The following is a 15767-nucleotide window of genomic DNA, read 5'->3' as shown; positions in this document are numbered from 1 at the left end:
ATACATATATATGTGTGTGTGTGTGTGTGTGTGTATATGTGTATATATTTTCACAGTAGGGCAATGTCTAATTCTTTACATTAGATATTAGGTGCTTAATGAAACTCTTTAATTACTATTAATGTAATGACGTCTCTTAATGACACTCCTTAATGACCATTAGTGTAATGATGTCTCTTAATGACATAAGAAAAATGTAGTGCAAGTTAGAGGATGCAATTGAATGCCAAAATCAAAGGGGTTTGTAAAAGAATGATATAGTATGAAATAACAATTCCCCAACGTTAGGTTTTTGAACCCTCAATAATAGGGACTCGTATTTATACTTAGCCTTAATCCATTATTTATGACAGATAATAGAAAATTGAGAAAAAGATTAATTCTCACCAACCACCATAGAATGCTTCAAGATTTGATGTGTGTGCTTCTCATAGACCCAATTAATGATCCCTAAAAGAGTTTAGCTTCAACTTAGCTTAGGTGCAAAATGTTTGATTTTCTTCTAGACAAATTGTGTTGTTTGCAGAGTGTGACAAAATTCTCCAAATTGGTTGATGCCCTTTTATATGGTCGAAGCTTAGAATCTTGGCAAGAGCCCCCTATGTGGTTGGTTTGAAGTAGTAGAAAGCTACAAAGAGGGAGATTAAAACTAATTTATAAAGAGGGATTTTCTTGCTAAGAGAGAAAAGCTTAATTCAACCTTAAAGGTTGAAATGTTTTCCTCGTTAGGACCCGTGAGGAGCAACGTGTCATCAACATATAAAATGATGACCAAAAAGTAATCTTTACTCCTCTTTACATAGAGGGTACTTTTAGTTGTATTGTTGTAAAAACCATTTGCAACTACGTATGCATTTATCTTCTCATACCATGCTCTGGGAACTTAAGGCCATATAAAGCTTTTCTTAACCTACGTACTTTAGATTCTCGCTCCTTCTCAACAAACCCAATACATAAACCTCCTCATGCATGTCACCATTTAAGAAGATAGTCTTGATATCCAACCATGATGTGCTGCCAATGTAATAATACACCTAGTCGTAGTCATACGAGACGTGGGTGTAAAGGTCTCATCATAATCTATGCCCTTCTCTTGAGCATAGTCTTTGCAACAAGCCTTGTCTTAAGCTATCACACCATCAAGTTTACACTTTTATCTTATAAACCCAATTCGTACCAATGGCCTTTTTACCATAAGACAAATTTGTTAAAGACCAAGTGTCATTTTTTAGGATTGAGTTGTACTCATCCTGCATGGCTTACAACTTGCATCCAATGATGTGCTTCTTCAAAGGAAATATATTCTTCATTGCATATACTGGCAACGAGAGCATGATCCACAAAAGAATAAGATGCATGATGAGAACTTGCACGTGTCTTGCTAAGTAAAGGAGTAACTAATTTGTTGTCTCGCAATGTCTGCACCAGCCATTTTGGCATACTCTTGGATGCTTGTATGGCCGTCCTTTCCTCATCATCCATAATTTTCTCATCAGTAGGCTAAGCTGATTTTCAACCAGTATGGACTGATTTGTGGTACCATTTTGAGCATTCATTTGCTTCACACACACGGCTTTTACGTAAAAAAAACAACAAAATGTATGCTCACAGGATATCTTTAATACAGTCCTACCTTTGCTTATTCCCATGAGGTTTGATGTCATTTGAGATGATGGATCGGACTCGTTACATTATTATTTGGGCATACAATTTATGCAACGTGATAACGGTATTGTGATGTTATAATCAAAGTATATACAAAGGCTACTTACATGTTTTAGTCTTTAAGACCGTAAACCTATTACTACACCAGTAGAGATGTGCTAGGCTTACCTATCTAGGATGTAAGTAAACCATTGATGCATCACTTTATCATGCGCGCCACAAAAACATAAATCTAAGGATGTAGTTTAAAGCTGGATTGCTTACACTATGCAACTTATGTGGCAAGGCACAACTATCCTAGGCTACCCAAAAACTTATGCAACTTCTCTAGCACAAGACTATCAAAAACACACCCGGCCCACGTAAAGATAAATTTGGGGATCCAATTTGAAGTTGGATTGCTTACACTACCGTGGCATGGCACGACTATCCTAGGCTTATCCTAGGCTACCCAAAAACTTCTATGCAACTTCCCTTTAAAAAAAAGAAAAAGAAAAAATCTATTTCTAATTTTGGATTTGGGGTTTGCCATTTAGGGTGTGCCGTATTGCACTTCATAACATTCCGAATTCGTACATATTTGCCGCTCAAAATACAACGCCAAAGACACTGTTAATTATTCCAATATTTGCTTATAATGTAGGATTACAGTAGGATTTCCATTTCTAACCAACGAGCACATACAGGGCATAAATAATGCCTGGGATATACCCTAAAATCGTTAAGAGCAAGCAAATCCAGAACTCCGCCTGTAATAATAATACAGCATAAGGTTTAGGATTAGAAACATTGCTTAATTCGTAAAGAAACTAAATATATATTATCACAAATAATTAAAAAAACCATGGCCTGTTAGATCGGATTAAATCAGAAATAAAGCGCACAACCAACATTAATTCAGAAAATATATAATCAAAAATTAAGAAGCCATGGCCATACCCGGCATCCATATCTGAGGAAGACGCCCAATGGAGGTAAAAAGATTGCCAAGAGGACTTCTACAAAGGTAGCAGTGGCCATACTAATATTATGAAGGCAGGGAAGAGATTAATTAGTGATTAAGGTAAGAAGATAGGATGGGGAAAAAGAAGGGAGGATAAATTTAAATAATTAGCGCTAAATAAAACAACTGGATGCAAGAGATGGTGCAAGAAGCCTTTGTTTCGGTAAGACCTTTGGGGATTATATAGTAAATATATATGTATTTAATTTCATTTCAAAATTAAATTTCGCGTAGCCGTATGGCGGACACTTGTCAATATAAAGGCTACGATGCGAACCGGATTTCGCCTACGGGCGACACGTATGCGCGTTGTTCCACACTCATCGATGTAGGTGGCTTTTACGCGTGACGAGAACAAATTCCTCCCAAAAAGAGTCCTTTAGTGTATTTTGCACTAGTTAAAATTAAAAAAACCGACTTGTCTTTACAAAAATCGGTATAATTTATAGGCTTTTATTTATAAAAACTGGTTAACAATGAGATTTTGAATAGCGGAAACCGATTGTACTCCAACTTGTCTTTTTTCTCACTTTTGCAAGAAAAGTTTTTCTCTAGCACTGCCCCCAAGTTCCAAGTTCCAACACATGCTTTACAAAGATCGCCATCTAGGGCGTGCTTTTACCTCTACAGACTACCACACCCTCTTCAAGTACATTATTTAGCATTCCTTATCACCTAAAGTAAAGATCATCGATCTCACTCTGTTTGGAATGTGCAACTGTATACCCAATAGAGTCCCCACTCATTTTTTTTAAAAAGGGGGCTACTCAAAATATCTTATTTATCAAAGTACATGATCAATGAAATTTTTAAGTAGTATTGTTTACTTCTACCAAAACCATCTCAATGGCAGGGGTAGAGGAGTGTCACCCACGTTGTAGAGGACTTGTTTAGAAAAAATAGAGACATGCTAAAACAAAAAGAAGACAAAGTGCCATATATGAGGAGGAAGTGCAATACCTTTAATTAAATCACCCACATCACAAAGGTCTTTTTTAAAGAGAGTAGAGGCATGCTAGAAAGAAAGAAAGAAAGAAAGAAAGATAGTGTCCAATTCAAGGAGGAAATGAGAAAACATATTGCAATTGAAAAAAAGCTACATCTAGATTAACCTAGTCTATCTTAGCATGGATTAGCCTAGCTTAGAGAGATTAGCTTAGATTTAGAGAGAGAAAAGGTAATTTTCCATTAGTAAAGTGATTATCAAGGTTAACAAGAGATTAGGACCCATATTGCCTTATATACTAGGCCGCCCTTTCACACGACACTTAAAGTGTCCATGGGCATGCCCAAAACTAGTCCCAACCCTTGGCTCCTTTTACATACTCTTGATCCCTTGGCCTTGGGCCCAAATTGACTCAAGCCCCTTTTATCTTTGTTACAAACCATCCCCACCCAAAAGGTTTCATCCTCGAAACCTTAGATATGCATGTGCAATCTCACATGAATGGAGAATACCATCAAGGATTCAGCATGCTCATGCGTGAGCCATGTGTGTTAGAGTCGAAAACATGTGTTGTTACAGTTTGTACGTCCGTCCCTCTGTGGTTAATCGGGGATGTCTAATTACCACTATGTTTGTAGCATGGCACTTGGGTGATTCCGAATATTCCATATGTAGGACATATGAAATTAGGGACAGCTGGAACTAAGTATTGGATTTAATGCTTATGTGATGTCGTGTAATTTTAATAACAGGTGTTGCTAATGTGTAATGTGTTTGAATGGACAACCTATAGGTTGGTGAGATCGACAAGCCTTGTGCTCGTAAGCTGGTACGGCTAGACATGATGGCAGTGATTTGGTGTGAGCAATTACCAGGAAGGTTCTCCTTTTTGGTATTTTAGCCGTAGTATTTACTACAAAATATTTTGTACTATTGTTGGCCGCCCACTTTTATTATACTTGGGTGTGGACCTATTAATTTTGTTGCACGTGAATCAGCCCTTGGGGTTGTTTATAATTTTTAGTGGTTTAGACATGAAGAATTTATATAAGCTTTTGGTAAAAGCAACTCCTATTTTTGTAAAGGGCAAGCCCTTGCATAAGCGTGCAACTATTTTTGGCATGTGGGCTATTTTTATGACTTAAGACATAAATACCCAAGAAGTGGGAGGATGCCGACACTTATTGGGGGGGAGGGGGGGAGATTGTACCCAATACTATGTTGAAGGTGATGTCTATTCTATTTCTTGTTTTTATGTTATTTTATGCTCATCTTGTTAATTTAAATTCAATTCTATGGTCTAGTCTTTGTTGTATATGTGAGTTTTGTATTATTCTTCAAAAAGTATTTGAGATCTAGTGTTATTGGTATCAAAGCATAGGGTTACTTGGATTTGAAGAATAGGGGGAAGCTTGCTAAAATCCAAAGGGTAAAGTAGAGAAGATTCAAGAACTCATGGGAATTTTCTGAGCCCTTTGATGAAAATTTAGATCAAGGGCTATCTTTTAATATAAACTTTGATTAGAAAACCACTCTTTTTGAAGAGAAACCACCCTTCTTCTTCCCAAAACCACCTTTCTGAATTTCAATCCTCACCATAATCCATCAGTATGGACAGAATCAGCAAATTGAGGAGATCAAAGGCCTAATTTCAGAATTGCTAAGTACTTTGCATGCTCGAAATCTATAATGGAGGGCTCACAATTTTTCTTCTTCCCTTCTCCAATAATCGATGCTGCGTTGGTGGATATCCCTTTTTGAAGAAATAAGGGAAATTTAAAATTTTATAATAATTCTCTTAATTAAAAAATTATTTCGTCCTTTTCCTCCTCCATTCAATGGCACGAATTCCCCTTCTCCTCTTCATTTGTGCTATGCGGTAGTTTTTCCTCCTTGCACAGCAAGCGATGGCAGAATTTTTACTGTTTTTGTTTTTTTTCCCACTAAAGTGCACAGCCGTGGGGAGAGGCTTTCTTTGAAAGCCTTAGTACTAAGCTTAGTTCTAATATAACGGGAGAACAAAGTTAACTTTTAGACTATTGCCAGGTGGCGAGTTTTTTAGTCCCCTCTCCTTGCCGTCCAAGTGTCGTGCCTTGAGGAATGAAGCTCGCAAGGGTGATCTCTCTCTCTGCATGTTGCGTGGGCGGCTGGCGCTCAGGCTCTTCAAACCTCTCTCTTTTGTGTTTTATGTTGTCGCCCTTTTTCTCACCTTTTGGTATTTGTGCAGGTCACATTTTGCTCCAAGGGTGTACTAATGGGTTTACACCCAGTCATTCCATATCTAGCCAACATATCCAATGCATATTGACGCTGGACTAGCCATATTGCTCCATGATCTTTGACCACTTCAATGCCAAGAAAATACCTCAAATCACCCAAGTCTTTCATATCAAACTGCCCACTCAATGCCTTCTTGAAATGCATAATATCTGCATGACCACCTATGAGAATCAAGTCATCCACAGATGACAACCACAACAATCCCATGATCTGTCTTCTTCACATATAGTGAAGAATCTACCATCAAAACCTGAAAACCAATAGAGATAAGATATTGGCTTATCTTATCACTCCAAGCACGAGGTGCTTGTTTTAGCCCATAAAGTGCTTTCTTCAACCTACATACATAACCCTCTGGTTTCTCCATAAAAACTTCCTCTTGCAAATCACCATTTAGAAATGCATTCTTGACATCCATTTGATGCATTTCCAACCATTTGCCGGTAGCCATGATAATAACTGACCTCACTGGACGAAACATCTCATCATAATCTAAGCCTTGGGTTTGTGCATAACCCTTAGCAACCAGCCGTGCTTTATGACACACAATCGAACCATCTGACTTGCATTTCACCTTATAAACCCATTTACAACCAATGACATTCTTGCCTTGTGGTAAGGCAACCGAATCCCAAGTATCATTATGAACCAATGCATCCATCTCCTCATCCATTGCCTTTTCCCATACATGCTTTCCATGCATAGCATGTAGGTTCCACATGCTTTACTAAGGAAGTCATATATGCATAGTGCATAGCATAACCATGGTATGTCAACCTATCAACTGGATACTTAGCTCTCTGTGATCTCCTCAAAAACCTGTGGATCACTCTGGACACCTGCCACTCTAGCATGTGGAGGCACATATCTCTCTTGCTTTGCTAGTGTGCGTAAGACTGGCATGACAAGTTCCTCATCCAAACTCTCTGAACTAGATGACTCATATCTTGTAATGCCAATACCTTCAACTTTCTTCTTTCCTTTTTCCATAGCACTACTACTAGTGCTTGCACCATCATGCCTCAAATGCCCTAACCCTGGACATACACTACTACTATCACTTGACTCTTGTGGCCTAGACATAGAAGTAGAACTTGCTTGTGGCAAGTCCACATGCACATCATCATCACCGGTATCACTGGCATCCTTATCTTTTGCTTTATACCAACTGGCAAGCTCATCAAACACCACATCTCGTGAAATAAGCACTTGCCTAGTATGGGGATTGTAACATTTATATGCTTTGCGATCCTATGCATACCCAACAAAGATACACTTTTCTACCTTTGGATCAGGCTTCTTCCTCTTCTCATCTGGCACATGAACATAAGCAATGCTACCAAACACTTTTAGATGCCCAACGTTTGCCTATATCCTGTAAGATGCATCTCTGGCATACTCTCATGTATGGCAGTTGTAGGTGTCTTGTTAAGCAAATACACCACTAACAGTTTAGCTCTTCTCATTTAGCATTTCCCTAGCCACATCACCTATGACCCTGTTTTTCCTCTCAACAACACCATTTTGCTGAGGTGTGTACATACATGAAAGCTGCCTTCTAATGCCATTCTTCCTCAAGAAGTCCTTAAATGCATGTGAGGTGTATTCACCACCTCCATCTGTCCTCAAGCATTTGATCCAACAACACCATTTTGCTGAGGTGTGTACCTACATGAAAGCTGCCTTCTAATGCCATTCTTCCTCAAGAAGTCCTTAAATGCATGTGAGGTGTATTCACCACCTCCATCTGTCCTCAAGCATTTGATCCAACAACCATATTTCTTTTCTTCAAATGCTTTGAAATACATGAACTTTACCAACACTTCACTCTGCTCTTTGAAAAAGTAGATCCAAGTCATCCTGCTATAATCATCAATGAAGGTTACATAGTACCTACTGCCACTAATGGATGGGCTTTGTGCAGGCCCCCATACATCACTGTGAACAATCTCAAGTGGCCTGCTACTCATGTTTCCTTCTCTAGGGAATGGCAACCTTGCTTGCTTTCCAAACTGGCAAGCATTACATACATGCATACTCCCATCATATTTGAATCTGGGCAACCCATCATCTATGCCTCTTGATTGCATATTCTTCAACTTCTGTATGTTCACATGCCCAATATGTTTGTGCCACATCTCAATATCTTGTACTACATTACGGCTTTTAGAAAACATAGCCGACTTCAACTTTGGAATGCCTGCATCCAATTTGAATAACATGCCTTCCTTCTTGCCCTTTGCCAATAACTCTACAACCATTCTTAAAGTTTTCAACGAAGCATCCATGCTCTTTGAAGCATACATGTAATCCTTGCTCAACCATTTGACCAACTGAAGCCAAACTCTTTATAATGGAAGGCACATACAAAACATCTGACATAGACATTACCTCGCCATTATACATCACCAATGGCACACTCCCAACATGAGTGATAGCATGTTGAGTGTCATCACCTATCTCCAGATATCCTTTTACATCCATTAGTTTCATATGCTCAAACCATTCACCATGGCAAGTCATGTGATTTGATGCTCCTGAATCCATATACCATGTATCATCACTGTCTCCATGTGTCATCATGGAACCCACTTACATGCTTCATTGCAAACAAATAATTTGCACTACCATCATGATTGCTGGATGAAAAATCACCACCATGTGCTCTACCCTCTCTCAAATAATGTGGTTTGCAATCACGTGCCATGTGACCAAACTTTCCACAATTGTGACAATCCACATGCTGCATAGATGATTATTGGCCTTGCCAAAGACCTCTTCCACGAGCGTTACCCCATGACCTCTTTGAGGGGTATAACCACGACCACCTAGCACCGAATGATAGCTGAAAATTTTGTTGAGACTGTGGTGACCTATCCTGCCATCCATGTCCACCTGCACGTCCTCTCGGGATGAACCTCCCCTTGCCTCTAGCACCACTATAAGTGTAAAATGTTTGATCCCTTGCATTTTCATTTGTGCTAGATGAGGCACCTAATCCAAGTTTCATCTCTTCCACAATAAGCAATGAAATCAGCTCATCAAAGTTTGGGGAGTCTCCACCTCTAACCCTGTTAGAGGTTTCAAATGCCTTGTGCTCTTTACCCAAGCCATTCAATTTAATGGATACCAAGTCATCATCATCCATAGGAGCACCAATGGATGCTAGTGCATCAGCACATTCTTTAATCTCTTGCACATAATCATTTACACTTCTATTGCTCTGCGAGTCACACCATGAATCTTCTGCTTCAAATTGCATCTTCTTTGGTGCTGTAGTCGTATTATACAACTTTACCAAAGTATCCCATTCATCCTTGGGATTATGTGTATCTTGTATATGGCATAACATGGTGTTTGTAACACATATCGAGAAGTAATGCAACACTTTGAAGGCTCTCTCTGTCAAATTTTGATGTGCTGTACGATGGGAAAGTGTTGCATTCATTTGGGGAACCGTTGGCTCCGCCTCATCGCCTGTGACCAAGTTCCGTAGGCCTTTGCCTTTGAGAAAATTTGTCATACGATACTCCCAAATGCAGAAGTCGTGCCTTTCAAGCTACTCACCAACAATTTTATCAAGACTGTCACTCATTTTTTTTACCACAATGCTCACTGAGGATTTCCAATAATCAACTCAAACATGCACATACATAAACCTCAGCACCAATGCTGTTCACACAACCCACAATTTTTATGGCGATAACTTCTTGGAATCAAAAACACTGTTTTGCACATGCACATACATACATAAACCTCAGCACCAATGCTGTCCACACAACCCACAATTTTTATGGCAATAACTTCTTGGAATCAAAAACACTGTTTTGCACATGCACATACATACATAAACCTCAGCACCAATGCTGTCCACACAACCCATAATTTTTATGGCGATAACTTCTTGGAATCAAAAACACTGTTTTGCAAATGCTAAAAAAAAGGTTGCGCTGCTCACAAATTCTAAGAAATGCATCCAAAAAAAGTCATCCACTTTTCAAAAACCTTTAATTTGCTCATATTATGCATACAAGATCATCCACATAGCATTTGAGCTCAACTATGTACGAACAATCCACTTTGCCTTGTTGTGGTTTTCAAGCCTTCCAATCTTCCAAAACATTGGAAAATGATCAAATCAAGTGTGGAAGATATGCATTGACATCCATACATCCTCCATGTAGCATATAAACATCATCGAGCTCACAAAGTGCCAAGTACATGCCAAAAATAGCTCTCTGTTTTGGTTGGGAACATCCATTTGGGCTTGCTTCAATTTTTCTTCTCCATAGTGGATTTCTGTACTGATTTTTAGCCTCTTTGTTGATGATTTAATTACTCCACAATAGCATGGTTGAGTGTGGCAAGCATATGGGATGAGATATGGGACCTTGCACTATACCCTAATCACACCAATGTGCATAGGTTGACCCTCCAATGGCTCCAATTTCTTGCATACATCATCTGTTCTTGTGTAGCTCAAAAACTAGAATTTGACCTCTTTAATATCACATAGGTTTGCTCTAAATTAAGCAAGGGATTGCATATGAATTTCTATTCCATTCCCCAATGCTAGATACATATGCCCTTCAACTAATACATGCATTTGCCTCTTCCAATCAAGCTCTCAAGAATTCCATTAAAGCTTACAAAAAACTAGAATTTTCACTTGCTTTGGGCAACTCAAATCCTGCTTTGCTTGTGCCAAATCACCTGCAATCCGCTCAAGGGTGTTTAGCTTTGCTTACCCATGGTCCTTCGCTTTCAAATCTGTTGAGTAGGGGTGTGCTCCAAGCTTATCTTTACTCCAAGCTCCAAGCTCCAATGGATAGCTCCTAAATAGAAATTTTCTCTCTTCTGTACTCACTCACAAAACCCTAATAGAGAGAACCAGGCTTTGATACCATGATAAAAGACTGATAAAGAGAGAGCACACACATAAGAGAGCAAACCCTAATCCATTAGTGTAACCTTAACCATAGAGGGAAGCCATATCCACTCTCACACAATGCATAATAGAAGAGGACTACACACCACACACTAAATGTGCTATGTTCACACAGGTGATAGAAGTATAAATTATTACAAGTACAAACATTGGAGATAGGGTCTTCATTTTGAGGATAACATTCATTCCATCAGTGCTTCAATTGCCTTTTGACATGAGAAGGAGACAATTTCTTGTGAGGCTAGCTTTTGGCTAGTTCCAAGGTCAAACATTGAGTGTGTTGGGACTTTATTTGGCCACATAAGTATTCAGGCATGGACACATGTATGTTGCTATGTTACGTGTTAGATTATCAGTTGTAGTGAAAGGGTGTGTAAAAGATATCGTGGACCATGAAAGAAGCAATGAAGGTACAAATGAAGTCTACACAGCTAATGTTGTCTACAAAGCAGTACTACAAATGGTATCTAGAAAAAAATGTAAATGTAATGTATGCCCATAAGGTAGCCTACAAATGCTAGAGACTACATTCCTAACTATCGTTGTATTAATCAAGCAAACATTTGGAAGGAGAATGTATTAATCAAGCAAACATTTGGAAGGAGAATGTTTGCAAATAAGTGACATATGCAATCTATGTTGTCTTTTAGTAAGTGTGCATGCTTTCAAGTTGATTTGATGTTTCTTTTAGATTGACGTTTTTATTTTTGTGATGCAAAGACATGAAGATAAATAGGAGTTGGATTGCAAAATTCCTGCAATTTGTCTCCCACAACACTGGCGTTTCTATTGCCGGTAATATTTAATTGATATATATAAATATACTTACATTGTCTGGAATAAATGGTTGACATTGAGGTAAAGCCACCATGCAGATCCAAAAGTATGCAATGTCCCCATCTATTGCTGAAGGGGTGGTTTAAAATTTTGGGATGGCTATAGGGACATGGTGAGCTCTTCTTTGTTTTTATAACCTTCAAATAAGAAAATATTTTGCTTTTGACTTGCTTTCCTTTACTACTGTGGCATTATTAATATTTTTTGCTTAGTTCGAAATAATTAACATCCATAGAGAGATAGAGAGAGAGAGAGAGAGAGAGAGAGAGAGAGAGAGAGAGAGAGAGTTATAGACTAACCTCATAATCATGTGTAAATGATTAGTGAAGGTATTGTTGTATTTGATATCACAGGTAATACTGCATAGGATGGATGTGGCAAGGAGATCATTTCCATTTACTTATGGTGATGGACAAGATATTGAAGGTATTGGTCCTGACGTTTGCTATAACAGTCATCATTGTTTAAGGCTATAATCTATTTAATTTTCATGGCTCAATTGTAGACCCTCTATCTTGGAAAGGACAAGTTACATCTCTAATGATCGAATTATTAGAGTGTACAAGTGTATTATGGTATAAAAATATACTTTTTGGGCGTTTTAATGCATATAAAAAATGATATTGATACGTTTTCTTGAAACAGGGAATATCTTTATATTTTGGAACCTAGATTAATGCTAGGTTTGTATGGTCTAGATGCTTACAACGAGAGCTTTGGGCTGCTTGGAATTTACAATCTAAGATTACGAAATATTGCGGATCAGCTTCATGTACATCTAATGTTTGTAGGCTATGAAAGGCCTAACATGATAGATTTTGAGTGCATAGGCACTGGACAATACATAATTTTTTGATTTGGCATTTACAAGCCTGTTCAAATGCCATTCGTCTCAAATGTTGATCCACCGAATGAGTTTTGTAAGGTTCTATCTTTTAGCTCTTTTTTTTTCTTTAAAATTATATCTTGTCATAGCCAATGTTATTGTCATATATATATTTTTTGGATAGATGGGGACGAGGAGCATAGGCTTCCAAGGAGAGATAATCTAGTTGCTCGAAGATTGTTTTAATGGTTTGCACGTGTGTTTGGTTGTCACCCCTACCTTGGGTTGGAATGCTAGATACATATGTATGCTAATTTTGGTGCTTATTCAAAGAAAACCAAGTGTTTTGGGAATTTTGATGTTGTGCCAAGCATGGTGTGGATATATATATGTAGGTTGTTAAGTCGACGACCATGAGGTCGAAAGTGGGCTCTAAATATAAGGCCTTTTTCTCCTCTTCTTACAAGGCCAGAATACCCTTGCCCATTGGAGATGGGTCATGCCACTAGTATATATTAAGCCTCATGTTATCTCCTATGCATTGGCCTCTGTGTGTGTGTGTGTATGTGTGTGTGTGTAGTCGTTTCCTCTTAGGATCCCTTATCATGTGTGTGTGTGCACACGTACATGTGTTATTGGGCTGTGGGGGACCAAGATCTCACACACACATAGCTTGAGACACACGAGAGCAAGAGAGCTGGAATAGTTCTTATAGATGAGCAAAAATGTAAGAAGTACAAAGTACAATACTCTACGGTACTTAAGTATCACCACCTAGGAGGGCGGTCACACAGGGAAAAAACCCTTCCCAATAAGAAGGTAAAAAGATCCCATGTACAAGAGTCCATTCACACAAAAACAAGCATATGAGTATACACATGTGTAACAAACCCCACTTAAGTGAATGATATGAATGTATACAAGGAATAGCATATCAATCCCCAAATGGTAGTAAGCCTAAAGCCTTATGGAAGACTTAAAACTTTTCTCTCAAAAGAGCTTTTATAAATAGATTTACCACATTTTCTTTTGTAGACACATACACCATGTTGATATCTCCCAACATGGAGCCTTGATATAATAATAATGTACTTAAATGTGCTTTATGCAATCAATGTTTTTCTAATCCCTCACATTCAACTGTAGTTATAAATAATTCTCTCTATTTAGCATCACAGCTAGAAGTGGCCACAATAGGTTGTTTCTTGCTAACCCATGATATACATGATCCACCAAGGATGAAACATTTTTCACTATTGGAAACTCTTGTGCCATAAACAACCAACCTAATCGCTTTCTGTAGTAGTAAAAGCATGCGGGGAGGATGATCAACCTTTGCCATAGAAGAGACCCAATGTCTAAGTGCCTTTCAGATAATGAAAGACACGTTTCACAGCTTACCAATGTTTTGTGCTAGGGTTGTGGGGCATAAATCGTCTCAACTGGGAAACCCCAAATTGAATATCCAATCAAGTATTGTACAAGTAAATTAAGCATCCCACAACTTGCTAATAAAGAGAGGCATCAAGTGCTTCTCTAGCATCTTCTAGTGTGATGAAAACCCAAATCTGTCAGTTTCTACAGGTGTAGAAACTAGCTTGCAATCTTCAAACTCAAACCTTTGAAGAAGTTGTCCAATGTACTTGGATTGATGCATGATAAGACTCCCCTCACCTAATATAAACTGTATACTAAGATAATAGTGAAAATGACCCAGATCAGTCACATCAAATGAGTGCTACAATTTAGCCTTTCTCCTCATTGGGACCAGTTAAGAGCATGTCGTCCACATAAAATATCAGAATAATCAAATCCTCATTAACTTTGCAAACATAAAGTGTGATTTCTATCGGACTATTGTTTAAAACTAAGAGAAATCAAGTGAGTATGATTTTTTGATACGATGATGCCCATGGTGCTTGTTTCAAACCATATAAGGTTTTAATAAGATGGTATACCTTCCCCTCTGAGCCCTTCTAAACAAAACCACTCAAAAAATAGAAGAATGTTAAGCTTGAATACTACCTACTACCAAACTTTAAAAACAACTTATGTCAGAAGAAATCTCAGGAAAAGAAGCCAGACTGATTGAAAACTAGTCTAGAGACTAGAAGAAACTTGAGTTTTAGTTGTTTAAGAAAAATAAAAAATATTTTCACTTTCTTCACAATTTGAACTTTGTTCTTTTCACTTTCCCGCCTCTCCTGTGCGTTACTCATTTTTTGCCATATCTTCTTCTTCTCTTGTTGTGTAGAAATATACAATATGTTTCTTTCTCTAAGCCTGTTTCCACTTAATAGTCTAGTAAACTTCTTTAAGCTATGTTTTCTAACCATGATGTCATTTGTGAAAACTTATAGGGTTATTTGTCAACTCAACTACAAAGAAAACTGAGTGCAAGGTATGGTTCACAAATTTTTTTAAGTTTTATTATAGTTATTTAGATTGTTAAGCCCATTGGAATGGTATTCTCCCTTTGTAGATGAGCTCTATGGTAATACTTTTCTGTTCTCCCTTTGTAGATGAGCTCTAGGAGAAAACACATTTACAACATTGAAAGTGTGAAGCTTTTCAAAAGGAAGGATGCTGATGGCAGCTAGATTCCTCAATGGTTTAAGAAGTTATATTGGATCATGAGAGACCCAACACTCGATGAGCATAGGTAAAACAAAAAGACATTGGTGATCTTAACAGGCATTGGAAGGTAGGATTGGAGTTCTACAAGGTGGCCAGATGGTGAAATAGAGATCCTTGTGCAACATGTTTACATGCACAAGGACATAATGCTACATCACCAACGATCAAAGTATAAGATCTAAGACAAACAGTAAGATTCAGTAAGTAGTCTTTGTTTTTTGTGCTTTATAGCTAAGAATTAACATTTTCTTATAACTTTAAATCCATCGAATATGTAGGAGTGGCAAAATGCAGAGTGCATTAGTGGAAGAATCAATGTCTTTCACATAGAGATAGGCACATTAGTATATGACAACCCACCCATCCATTTAGCAACACAAAGAATCTTCTTTTACAATGCCATGTATGTTTTGGCTAATGCAAATGATAATTTCAGTAGACTGGAGTCTATCCCAATACCACCATTTTCTAGCCAAGAATGGGTTTGTTCTTGCATAGACATCATCGTAGCATGTAAGAATAAGATAAGAACAGATATGCATGTAGTAATGAAACCATCAAGAGGTTCTGAGGGCATCCATATGATTTGGTTTATATCATTTAGTGTTTTTGCACAGATATTTGC

The 15767-nt window shown here is 38.0% G+C and overlaps 1 protein-coding gene across 1 annotated transcript; it reads right to left on the bottom strand.

Moving 5' to 3' along the window:
* Positions 1 to 2272: 2272 nt before the first annotated feature.
* Positions 2273 to 2824, bottom strand: LOC147616444 (low temperature-induced protein lt101.2-like). The gene is made up of 2 exons (XM_086777083.1): positions 2605 to 2824; positions 2273 to 2414 (listed from the first exon to the last, which is right to left on the bottom strand). Exons 1-2 carry the CDS (start codon positions 2683 to 2685, stop codon positions 2331 to 2333), a joined length of 165 nt encoding a protein of 54 aa, XP_086633209.1. The 5' UTR covers positions 2686 to 2824; the 3' UTR covers positions 2273 to 2330.
* Positions 2825 to 15767: the final 12943 nt, after the last annotated feature.

This window comes from Cibotium barometz, chromosome 38, assembly GCF_041138505.1.
Source record: "Cibotium barometz isolate CiBa-2024 chromosome 38, ASM4113850v1, whole genome shotgun sequence".
NCBI lineage: Eukaryota > Viridiplantae > Streptophyta > Polypodiopsida > Cyatheales > Cibotiaceae > Cibotium > Cibotium barometz.
This window is presented reverse-complemented; position numbering and strand designations above follow the sequence as displayed.

Coding starts and splice junctions, on each gene's coding strand:
- LOC147616444 (XM_086777083.1), bottom strand. CDS start 2,685: ATGGCCACTGCTACCTTTGTAGAAGTCCTCTTGGCAATCTTTTTACCT. Junction 2,415..2,604: donor TCCTCAGATATGGATGCCGG/GTATGGCCATGG, acceptor TTATTATTACAG/GCGGAGTTCTGGATTTGCTT.